This window comes from Nicotiana tomentosiformis, chromosome 3, assembly GCF_000390325.3.
Source record: "Nicotiana tomentosiformis chromosome 3, ASM39032v3, whole genome shotgun sequence".
NCBI classification, from domain to species: domain Eukaryota; kingdom Viridiplantae; phylum Streptophyta; class Magnoliopsida; order Solanales; family Solanaceae; genus Nicotiana; species Nicotiana tomentosiformis.
Window position 1 is genome coordinate 102,350,116 of NC_090814.1, and position 12,982 is coordinate 102,363,097.

The 12,982-nt window shown below is 31.4% G+C and overlaps 1 protein-coding gene across 2 annotated transcripts; it reads right to left on the reverse strand.

Annotated features, from left to right (window-relative positions):
- Positions 1 to 5,257: 5,257 nt before the first annotated feature.
- Positions 5,258 to 8,035, reverse strand: LOC104108827 (transcription factor MYB54-like). 2 transcript variants are annotated; one of them, XM_009617955.4, is made up of 4 exons: positions 7,839 to 8,035; positions 7,308 to 7,588; positions 6,118 to 6,567; positions 5,258 to 5,693 (listed from the first exon to the last, which is right to left on the reverse strand). In XM_009617955.4, exons 2-4 carry the CDS (start codon positions 7,420 to 7,422, stop codon positions 5,503 to 5,505), a joined length of 756 nt encoding a protein of 251 aa, XP_009616250.1. In that variant the 5' UTR covers positions 7,423 to 7,588; positions 7,839 to 8,035; the 3' UTR covers positions 5,258 to 5,502. The 2 variants fall into 2 exon arrangements, with proteins under 2 accessions (XP_009616250.1, XP_070053455.1); XM_070197354.1 differs by lacking the exon at positions 7,839 to 8,035 and having other exon boundaries at positions 7,308 to 7,807.
- Positions 8,036 to 12,982: the final 4,947 nt, after the last annotated feature.

A 12,982-nucleotide genomic window follows, 5' to 3' on the forward strand; every position in this document is an offset into this window, starting at 1 on the left:
GTTCGGGCTTAGTGGGTTGGTCCGGGCCGAGCTATATTTTTTTTTAAGTAAATTTTGTTTTTCTTATTCAATATTATTGATACTTAAGTGTTTGCAAATTTTTAAGGCTTAGAATTAAACTTTGAAGTTTAAAGTTTTAAATTTGAAATTTGAATTTTACAATTTTAAAATTAAAATTTGAAAGTAAGTGGCTACAAAAAATTATTTAATGAGACCAACAAGCAATATGTAAGGATCAACCTCCGAAGGCTTTCATTTGATATTTTTATTGAATAATATATAATACTTCAAATTAAGTTGCAAGTTTTTTTTTGATTTTGTTATTTTTGAACTTGCAAATTAAAAGTTTACAGCAATTATAAAAAAAAAAGTACATCACATGTTGCATCATTTTTGTAAGTTCATCCATGTCAACATGAGGTTCTTGGTTTCCGGCATTGGTTGAATCAGAACCATAAACCATTATATCTCCAATTTCTTGGTTCTCCGCTTCATCTACCTCGCCACACCCTTTATTTCGTCATTCTGATCTTATCCAATTTCCGAAGCATACTAGAATTTCCAAAGCGTTGCTGCCCAATGAATGACGGGTATCTCCTAGTTGCTACTTTGCTTGGCTAAATACGCTCTCTGATGCGACTGTTGAAATCATCACACATTTAGCACGTCTCAAGCCAAGGCCGAAAAGAACATGAAATTGATTTGAGTTGCTCCTCCACCAACCCAATGGTAGAAATTCATTTGTGCGGGGCTCTGTTGACTTTTGCAAGTAGAATTGAAGTTCGTCAATATTCCTGCTACTGGTTTGTTGATACTCCCCTAGTGTAGACCAAATCAAATAATCTTCAACACCATCATTATCATCCAAAGCACTAGTCCCAGATGTTGAAACTGAACTTGAAGGAATATTTGCATCTACAACAGAAGAAGCATCAACAATTTTAGCATAATAATTATATAATATTTCTAAAATATTTGTGCAGATCAGAAATACAAGTGTCAATATCAGGAGTTTCAGTTGGTCCAATATCCATATAAGAATATAAAGCACTGATTAATTGACGATAAGTAGCCATTTTGATAGAAGGGTTTAAAATAGCACCAATTAGGTAAATAGGGGGAATTTGGTAGAAATATTTTTTAAACTTATCTAGCATAGATTCAACAATAGAAGTATATCCTTCTTTCTTCTTCAAATTATGTAGTAAAAGAGAAATTTGAGCAATATGAACTAAACCATTTGCAATAGTAGGATAATAAGCTCCAGAAAACTCAAGTGTAGCCACATAAATTTTTTGTAAAAACTTTATAACATCTTCAATGACATCCCAAGTTCTAGATGTTAACAAACGGGTAGGATCGGTACAATGAGAATTAACAACTTTAGTTATAGGCATTCTATATTTATAACAACATTTTAAGAATAAATAAGTATAATTCCACCTAGTAACTATTTCTTCAGGCATGAGTCTTGGTTTTAGTCCATAGTGTAGACATTTTTCTTTAAATGCATTTAATCTAGCACTTCTATTATTTCCTTGAATTACACCAACAGCTCTTTTAACTAAAGTGATATCATCTCTAAATAATTCAATGCCACTCTTCACATTCAAATTATTAATATGACATGCACATCTAACATGAAATATTTTAGGAAGTGGTGGGTGTAGATGCAATTTTAATATTATAATAGCAGCATTGTTGTTAGAAGCATTATCAAATGACACACACAAAATTTTTCTGCAAGATTATAAAATATAGCAACTTCATGGATAGTATTACTTATAAATGCACCAGTATGACTTTGATCTTCATCATATTTAAAAGCTATAATACGTTTTTGCATAAAAATTTTTTGGTGAACTTTCAGAAATATGTGTAAAGCTACTAGAAGAACAAGCACCACCTCTTGATCTTTTGAAAGTTTTCTTACTACCGCCTCTACTAGTGCACGCTTTTTTGGCTACTCTAAATATATCCATTATGTAAATTAAATTAATAATTCTAAATAATAAAATAAGTGTACCAAAGAAGAGAAAGATATGGAACAAGTGTACCGGCATTCCGGATGCCGCACTAAATTTGATATCAAAAATCAAACTTCAATTGATAGATTGATACTTGATAGTTGATACTTGATAGTTGATACTACACTTCACTTGAATACTTGATATTTGATAATAATAATTTTGTAATGGCTAAACTAAATATTTGATGAAACTTGAAATAATAAGTAATTGAGAATTTAAGAACAATAATCAATAATATCAAGAGAGAATTGAGAGAGAATTAGAGTAGTAAGAGAGTGAATTGTGAGGAAAAATAAAGAAGAAGGGGGGCTATTTATAGTTTTTAAAAAGTTAAAATTATAATTTATCAAATATTAGGGGTGTGTGGTCTATTTTCTTAAGGGGTAGGCCGAAATGGCCATTTCTGCAAAAAAGGGCCGTTGGCCAACGGTCATATTTGAATTTGGCCGCTGGCAACGGTCCAGGAAAAAAAATTTAAAAAAAAGAAATTATAACGGATACCGGGTTGAACCGGGCTGTAGCCCGTTAAAAACCCGTTAACGGGTTAACGGGCTTAGCGGGTTCCGGTGCACCAGTATAAAAAAATTGTTCGTTTGAAACCTGCTCCCCGCCCAATCCGTCTCAGCCCGCCCCTACGCTACAGTACCGGACGGAACCGGGTTGCAAACGGGTCAGCGTAACCCGATTAACAAGTATACTTGCCGGCCCCCTAACTACCGGGCCAGCCCGGCCCGTTTGACAGCCATAGTTTTAGTACTCCACTTCTTTCCTTCGTTTTTTAATAGATTTTTTTTTTCTATTTATTTAGGGGGTCTAGGGATGGGGTATGGGTGAAATTGATGGCGTAGAAGCGTTTAATGATATCATTAGACTGTAAACGTATGTTGTGAGAGTCTGACGTGTTAAATGAAGATTTTTGCGGTAGAACTTTGTATTCAATAATTCTAAAAATTATTAAAGATCCTTAAACATGTCAATAGTTATTTTATTGTAATTTTCAATCATACCTCGTAGTTTTTGCATACATAAACATATATGACATAACATAAATCAAATCATACATGTCAAATTTTTATTATGATAATAGTATAGAAAGATATTACGGAAGACCTACCTAATTCAAAAGACATTATTGTAGAAGATTTACAAGCTTTGTAGTATGGGAAAAGAAAATAAAGCTTTCTACTAAAAAATAATTTTTCTCCCCTTGTCCTAACTTATGTTACCACACTTTCAATGATGGAATAACGTACACAATAAGGTAATGCTTGGGTAGAGAAATGATCAATTTATAGAATTTTAACTTAATCTAATACGTTCATCTAAGAACTAAATTAACGGAGGATTTGTTCATTATCAAGTATTCAAGTTATGGGTTTAACCTTATTGGGCTACACATAATAAAGAAATGAGTATTATCACTTTTAGCTCGTAGCAGAAACTACTTACACTCGGTAGCCAAAACAACGTATAAAATTTATATAATTGTTGTATATAACATATATGATGTACATATATACAAAAATTATACATTTTTTGATTATTATTTTGAGAGCGACTATACAATGAAATTTTTTCAAAAGAAAATCTAACACTTTTACCAATAAGAAGTTTTTGGCTTAGCATTGTTTATATGACTGATGAATAATCTCTTTACAAATTTAGTGATAATAGTATTGTTATAATTACTTAGTTACGTCTCTTTTTGATGCCAAAAGGAAAAACAGACGAAAAAGCTTTTTATTTATTTATTATTATTAAGTAGATACTTATTGAGGTTATCAACTTAGATTGTGTCAATTAAAATATATTGATGAACCTTGACCTATTGGTTAACAAACAAAGTGGAGCTGTTGAGCAAAATAAGCAGTATAAGAATAAGAGGGTATTATTTTCCCACTTTTTACATGATCTGATGAAACCTTGTCATAGTGGTTAATCAAGGTGAAACTGTTGAGATCAAGAAGTGAAGTGAAGTAGTTTTCTTGCCATTAAATGTTATGTGCATTTACTAAAATATACTCAGTTATACTAGATTTCTGCAAATGATTTCATTACAAAACTGGTAAGTTTCTGTGGAATTAAAAAATGTCTTATACAATTTTGTTAAATAGGATATCTTCAAAGTCTATAAATAATTTCTTTGATTTTTAGAAGCTTAATTAGATTTATATAGCGTATGCACCCCATTATATTTTTTTCCATATAAGGAAATATGAAGAAGCCAATAGGTGGTACTACTTGTCAGTAACTATTTTGATAGCATACCCCAAAGTAATAATTTAAAGACAGAATGGTTAAAAACCAAAAGTACAATGTACTACATTTTTGCGATAGTAAAAACAGAAGCTTACAAATGTTAGGGAATAGGGATCATGAGTTCGTTCAACAAATTATAGGCTGACTCCTGTTTGTTTTCAAATCCTTTACAGCTTCTTACACTATGTTTGGATTCGTTTTATAGTGTATTGTACTGTAATTTATTATATTGTACTATATCATTTTATGGATACAATGTCTAACTAGATTATATCGTTTGCTGCTGTTAAATAATAATTTTGTTGTTTGGTTTGACTATATCGTACTGTATTATAATTAATAAATTTACTAAAATACCCTCAATTGTTTTAAATAAAATTTATCAAGAATTACGTATAAAAATAATTTAAGAAAACTTCTTTCTACTAATTTATCACCAATTATGTAGCATGAAAACAAGAGCAAAACCTTGAAGGAAAAAATTAACTATCATTAGCAAAAAAATGATGGAAAGAGGTAAAGAAACAAACAGAGATTTGGATAAAAATAACGACACGGACCAACCCTGGAAAAGATGACGTAGACAAAGTATGTTTGGAGATTTGGAGTTAAAATAAAAAGAAGAAGAAGATAACGGATAAAATAGAATTATGAAGTAATAAGCAAGGGCATAATTGGAAAAGAAAATAGGAAATAATCTCACCATACCAAATCGTTGTTTCAGAAAATGGGGCTTTTGGTTATTCCGGAACAATGGATTTACAATACGATACAATCAATTTTAAATAAATAATCAAAACAAACATTGTTTTGGAATAATAATACAATACAATACAATACTAAGAATCATCCAAACAAGCTGTTAAAGTCCTATAATGTATTTAATAAAAAAGCCAGTGGTGGCATGGATCAGAAAATTCCCCTCTGGAAAATATGTAAAAGCTAATGAATTAAGGGTTTGACACCCGTTAGAGCTTTTGACTTTCTCCCATTTTATTTCATTTCCAGAGACAACTCATAGTGATAAGATTACATATAATAATATTCATACAATAGACCTTATGCAGGCAGAAAACTTGATTTTATGCGTGCAGAAAACTTAATTTTACAGGGTTCCAGGTTAGAGGTCCTAAATTGTGTGAAACATATAAATATATCATTTCACTAAATCTATAGTGAAGATTTTCCTCATAAATCAAAAAGAGTGAAGAAATTACGATGAGTCTCCAACTGAGAGGAAATCTATAAAGCGCACTGGAGCCTTGCTTTGTAGGGAATTATCCCCAGCTTCTTGTTCCACTTCCTCATCACCCCTTCTTGTAATATTATCCTCTACCACTTCACTTTTATTTGAGCCTGTATTCACTCGTAGAAAGTCATAGCATTGCATTGCTTCATTCTTGCCTGCAATTTCCACACCTAATAGTTAGTATTATCGAGAATAAAAACTTTCGTCAAATCGAAGATAATTAAGTAAACAAAAGTATGCTCTACCTCTAACATGCATATTAAGCTTTTCTAAGAGATGGTCACACTAGTGGTTGATATAACATATAATCAACAAGTTCAACGGAACATAGTATTTTTAATATAGAATATAAATATATACTATATGAAAAATAATCATTAAAATTCACAATTTTGAGATTTCAAAACTGTAACGAGTTCAATGATAAGAACTTAGAGATTGAACCTATTAACTTTAAATTATGAAATCGTCTTGTAGTCACACAGTATAACAAGTCACATGACAACACTGGAAAAATATCAAAAATAAGAAAAAAATATCGATGAAAAAACTAAGAGCAAATTAACCATGAATGTATACCTTCATCCATCTTCAAATGATGAGCTGGAAGGTGGTTGAAATGAAGTTCTTTTGGATAAAGGGAATTATTATTAGTGATGAAAGGATAATAATTAAATCTTCCTAATAATTGCTGATGATCAATAGAATTATTGGAACTTGTTTTTCTCATGATATCGTGGCTCGGCGAAGTTGTTAATATGTCTTGTTGGCTTGTTGATTTAGGGGCAGCAGCAATATTCCTCATGGAATAAATCTTAGATCTTTCTCTGCATCTTCTGGACATGATAACGTGCCAGTGATTTTTCACAGCATTATCAGTACGACCTGGAAAAAGCCTAGCAATTATAGCCCATCTATTCCCATGAATTCTGTGAGAGGCAAGTAGTCTTTCTTCTTCCTCTTCTGTAAATGGGCTTCTGTTAATTCTTGGATCCAACTGATTGTACCATCTCAACCTACAACTCTTCCCTGAAAAAAATAAGGATAACATCAATATTAATAGAGAGCTTCACTTTGATAGACAGTATAAAAGATTTGCATAATATATGATCATTTAAATGATAATTATATATAGGAACGTACCGTCCATAAAAATAAAATTAAAAAAGATTAGAAAACAAGAACATAAGTCACGATAACAGCTACAAAATGTTAGAATATACTAATAAGGTAAAAACTCATTACATTGTCGATCTATATATAAGCTAAATCTCCTAATATGAATAACCTTAACATAATAGTTGTGTGTACGTACCCTAATCAGTTGCACCTCATGATAATTGTACCCCTTAAATTAGCCTACTTTTTTCTCGTTTTCCCTTCATTTTCTTTAAGACAAAAAGAAGAGGAAGACAAATGATACTTGAATGAGGCCAATAGAACTAATAACGTAACTAATTAGTAGACATAAATCATGTAATAAAGAAGACCTTAAGGTAGAAGATGATACCTAGTTGACAATTTAAAGGAAAAAGTAACTAAAGATGAATGTAAGTCTTTTTTTTTCTTGGAGATATAAGACGTGCATGGGTTGCTATAAATTTCCTATTTCCAGTCATTTCCTAGCATATGAATTTGATGTTCAACCCTGGGTGATATATGGCTGCGCGCCCTATAGCATCGCGAAGCCTATATGGAATACAAATACATAAAAAAGAACATGGAAAATTAAAGAATACATACTACTATTAGTCGTAGATGTTCAGTACCTGATCTGCCTTGCAAGTTTTCAGCAATAGCATTCCAATTATGAGGTCCATATTTAGCGACTAACTCTCGGAGTTTCTCATCTTCATGAGGCCTCCAATGCCCTCTGCTACACATTATATTATCGATCAATTAATCTCAAATCTCTAAACCAATATAGAGAGTACTGTTTAGAAACCCTATATATATATATATATATATATATATATATCCTCAGATTAACTGATCTCAACTATATACAGGTGCCCTTTTCTTCTTCTTTATCGTCTTTCCCATCCAACTTCTGCAAGTAGTGTAGGGTGCAACTAATTAGAGAAACAAGATACAGCAGTACACCAGGAAAACAGTACATCAAATTAAGAGTAAATTTTAACCTAGAAAGGAGAAAAATAGAAAGTTATGTTAGCAGAGAAGAAACCAGATGTACACAATATAATCTGACGATATATAATAGAAGATCGAAGATATTTGAGAAGCGGTTTCCGTTAGGAAGTCGAAGGGTTTGGAGTCTAATTTGGACAGAATTGGTATACCTGCGATTGATGCCAACGTTTAGGCTAACAAACAAACGACCTGATCTTTTAACATATTAAAGCTTTAGTACTTTTGCATCAACTCAGTGGATATATCAAAGAGAGAGAAGCTAAGGATATATGGTTGCGTAGGTGGGTGAGTTTTGTTCTGCTTTCAACGTCCTTACAAGTTTTTCTAACCTACATGACGCCTGCTCATAACCCACCTACGGTAATCCACCTTTTAATTCCCCTCCTCTAACTACAACATAACTCCCATAAAACAATATAATAATATCCATCCGCATGAGCGGAGCCAGCCCGGGTTCGGCAGGTCCACACTCTATATTTGTTTTAAAAAATTCATTAAATGTGCTTAAATTATTAATTTAGAACCAAATAACTTAAAAAAATTAAAATTCTTAATCCAAAAATTTCAAATTCTGGCTCCGCCTCTGCAACTATCAGTGCCATATACATAATCACGCGTCATCTATTATGTTTGGATTAATGCCAAAACTAAATGAAATTTAAAGATTCTTTTATATTCTAACTATTTTAATTTACACGATATATAGTTTAAAAGAATTTACATTCAGGAAAATAGGTAATTAAATAACCTATCATATCTACAAAATATTAAATCTCATTTTAATGGAAAAATATATACTTACTATTTTTATTTGTTATGAGTGCAAATAGTTTTGAATATTATTTAAAAGCCAAATATAAATAATTATTGGGTATAATAAGAGCAGATTAGTGACCTGCAGGTAACCATGGTAAATGACCAGAAACATTGTCTTCATCGAATTTTTCATCCTTCTGTAATTAGTTTTAGTATTGTAATTGAAAAATCAATTCAATGACTATTTCTCAACCATGTTAACGAAAATATAGAAAACATGTTAGTTTAATTAAATGTTACATTCACACATGACACCCGCATTCCATTAACTTAACATGAAAAACAAAAAAGAAATTAAAGGGAGTCAATTGCTGATATGGGCATTTACCCTCTTAGTCATGGGTCATCTAACAACAATGATGCTGCTAATTGACTAAACAAAGAACTAATGCTGCTTTTTCTCGTACTCGTTAATAATATTAGAGTTCCAGTCTCCGGTTATCAAGTTCATCTCAACAAAATAGTTCCTATTCCAGCAGTATTAGGGCGGCTATCTTATTTTAATCTATTAAAAACGAACAAATTTAAAAAGTTCAATACATTTAAATAAATAAATAAAAGACATATATAGGGATTAATTACGTCGTATTCAGAAATTAATTGGTAACCGATGTTGAAATTAAAACCATCTTGTTAAAATTTCAGAATAACGAAAAACTTTTGTTGACTTGTCATACCTACATAAGAGTCCTTTCAGATTGTTGGCCTAACATTGGTCTATTAATATTTTATTTATGAGAAATTGGTTCGTTAGGAAAGGAAGTCTCCTTCTTAATTCATCTCTCAACCTACATCTGTAAGCAAAACTGATCAGCTTCTATGTCATATCCACTTAGTCCTTCTCATTTTCCTACCCAACAAACAGTTTAAAAACAGTGTCTTCACAGAAGTCGACATTAAAGTTATGCCAAAGGTTCAGATAAAAGTTTATGATTTTTATTGAATATTCACTGTAATTAAGTTTGAAACACAGTGTAACTATCGGTAAGTTCATGCTAATACAACCGAGTGATTGCTGATTAATTAGCGTCGATAGGCATTCACAAATGATATCTTTTTTTATCCATGTGACTATGAGGTCGGAGTCAGTTCGCGCGCCCTATAGCATTTTTTATATAGTTACCGAGTAATAATTTCGTCCACCAAAGCTAGACAAATGAAAAAAATTACTAGTATTTTTTTCTTCGTTGGAATTTGAACTTTCAGAAAAGGATTTCTGCGGCATGATAAATCGACGTACGTCAGTACATGGCAAAAGCCTAATTAGCTTCATAAAAAAATGAAATTCATTTATGCATATATGTGTTATTCATGATATTATTGGACTTGTTCTCGTCTCTTTACCAGTTTTACCTACTTTTTCTTCACGCGCTGCTCTTCCTTGATCTCTTAGTGGAGTCAAGATTTAAAGTTTGTGATTCAGAATTTTAGTTTTTTTATTTATTGGATCCTAAATTAATAATTTATACATGTTAAATAAATATCTTAAGAAAAATATAAAATTTGAACTAAAACTATTGAATTTTACCGAACCCGCTTTCGACACTCTACCTTCACCCATTATTACTGTATTCATTTTCCTTTTTGATGATTCATGCATGGAAACTATCAAATTATCAATACCACCCATGGCGTCTGATCATTATGATGCAGGGATCTATACGTCTAAAGCTTCATACCTGAAAGTGTTCTTCTATGTAATAATATATTGTATTTGTCCTTTTACTTAAAAGGAAATTCTGTGTCTTTTCTCCTGAAAGAACAGACAAAAAATGAGAGAATAAGCCAAATTTCCCAGATCATCAAAATTTTAAGTACAAAATGATCGACTAATAGTCATCTAAGTGGGCGTTTGGACATAAGAGTTGTAAAATTTCGGAAAAAAAGTGAAAAAAATTTCCCAAGTGAAAATGGTATTTGAAAACTAAAGTTGTGTTTGAATATGAATATAATTTTGGGTTGTTTTTGAATTTGTGAGTGATCTGAAGTGAAAATTTTGGAAAACAGTTTCTTGAGTTTTTTAAATTTCGAAAAATTTCAAAATTCATCTTCAAGTAAAAATTGAAAATTTTAGGACCAAATAATGATTTCGGAAAAAAGTGAACAGTATTTGGAAAAAGTGAAAAAAAATTCATGACCAAACGGGCCCTAAGTGAGTTGTAGCTACCTTTATCCACACCAGGCATTTTATGTTGTTTTCCTATGAGATTATAGATGATTAAAGTGTACTATCAGGAGCAGAGCAGCGGTACAGGTTCAGACGAATCAAATAATTTTTATTTAAAGTCTGTATTTATATTAGATTTGTTAAATATATATAAATAAGACAGCTACGAATGACAAATTTAAAATCTATAAACTTCAAATACCATCAACCACACGGCAATTTTAGGAATTTCCGGTTTCGAAGTTTACTCGTACCTACAAAGATTCATTCCATTACTTTACAGAAACTAGTTCGCACACGTGCGCACGTTGCACATGAGCAATGAAAAAATGAGGAAATAATTTTCTAATTACTTTTAGAAAAAACTGAATGAAAACTATAGAAAATTTACCACACAGGATTAAAAATATGACAGTTAATGCTATTTTGCGGGAAAAAAAAAAAAACATATAAATTTAATTCTTATTTGTTGTGGTGTAATCTAGGGAATAGCGTGTGTAATGTGTATGTTCACCTAAGTAATATGTTAGCTTGTCTGTCCATCAGATCGTTGTCTACACATTCTTCACCTGAATTAAAACTATCGAGTTTGAAGCTATTTAAGCTTCTCAACTGCAAATTGCTAACTGAAAACTAACAGCTTAACCATTTGCAAGTTAAAGTTTATTCTTGGCATTAAATTAGGTGTACACCTACCTGACCTAATTAATTATCTATTCTCATTAGGAAATACTCCTCTCTTGAAGTCACGACAATAATTTGTTATTCAATCATCATCTTCATCAAATTCCAAGATTAGATTTTCTGTTATCTGATTTCTTCGTGAGAACACTCATATGAAAAAATTAAACGCGGATAGTAGACAAAGTTGTGGTCTTTCGAGTATAAGTTATTGGTTTTTAGCTTATGACTGTTAGGTAGATGGATATTGTTATGAAAATAATGTGAGCTTAGTACGAAAAAGTTGAAAACTATGCTGTATAGTACTTCCCGTATGTGAGACAAAAAATACAAGGGATTACATCATTTATTTAGGAATTTATTTCTGACACTCAAGTTGCTTAAAAAGTCTGATTAAAGTGTACGTTTCGAGTAAAATTTTGAAAAATAATGTGGTCACCTACTCGAGTCTGAAGCTACTTTAGTAAATATTATTTGTATTATCAGTCGATACAAACCAAAATCTTAAATATTTTGAACAATATTTGGTTGAAGTTGTAGAGAAAGTATTTGAAGTTTACTATTCTTGAAGGTGAAGTTGAATTTGAAAAAGAGTGTTTGTAGATATTGAATTTCAGTATTTGCAAATAAGACGAGCCTACCAGTTTGGATATACCTATTACACCAATATTTTAACTATTCAGAAGGTGGTACAGTTGAAGTATATTTGAAATCGGAAATAACATAGAGAGAGGAAGCTTAAGTCAAACAAAAGTTTCTCACTTTAAGAGATGAACGTCAGAATATGTTCAACGATATGACAATTTGTACCCTAGACGAATTAGAATCTTAATCACAATATCATTCTAAAATGTATGATAGTACAGATAAGAATTAAGGTGCTGAAATTAGGGACTTCTATTATTAGCAAGTGGAAGTAGTCATTTTTATCACCACCATATTGACAACTGCACCAACTACCTTCTCTTTCGGCTTAATTAAGTGTGGATTAGTGCAAAAATCCAATTAATCCACAATGATAACAACATTTTGTTGTGTCTAAATTTAATTGATGGAGCGCATTTTATCCTAATAAGAATCGACCCCAAGAGAGAGATGTGGAGAAAGTCGTCCTGACTACTGAAAATATACTGAGAAAATAGGCAACGGGAAGAAAATTGTGCCATCTTGCACAAATATGATGGGGATTTGATGTTGTCCAGTTCCATATACCACAATATATTTAATTCAAACCACAAACAAAAAGGTAGAGTACATTCCACAACCTAACACGTGGAAAAAGAGAAAAAGGATAAAAGGACAAAAATTATAGCAAGAAAGTTTACTTATTGAGATATGAGGACACAAATAAACTTTTATTACTCAATCATGATGAAATATACATTTTTCACCTCATTTTTGTTTGAGTTTTAAGTAATAAACAGTGTAAAGTTTTTTTACACTGTCAGATTACCCAAAAATTATCTACATGTAAGCTTACTTTAAAATTATCTACAGACTACACTGTGTACCTGATCTGATAGTACACATATGACTTGGTACGAGCCTACAAACTGTAACGTTTTCAATATAAAAATCGCCTTCACTAATCTGTTTCTGCAAATTTACAATTCATATGGAGATATCCAC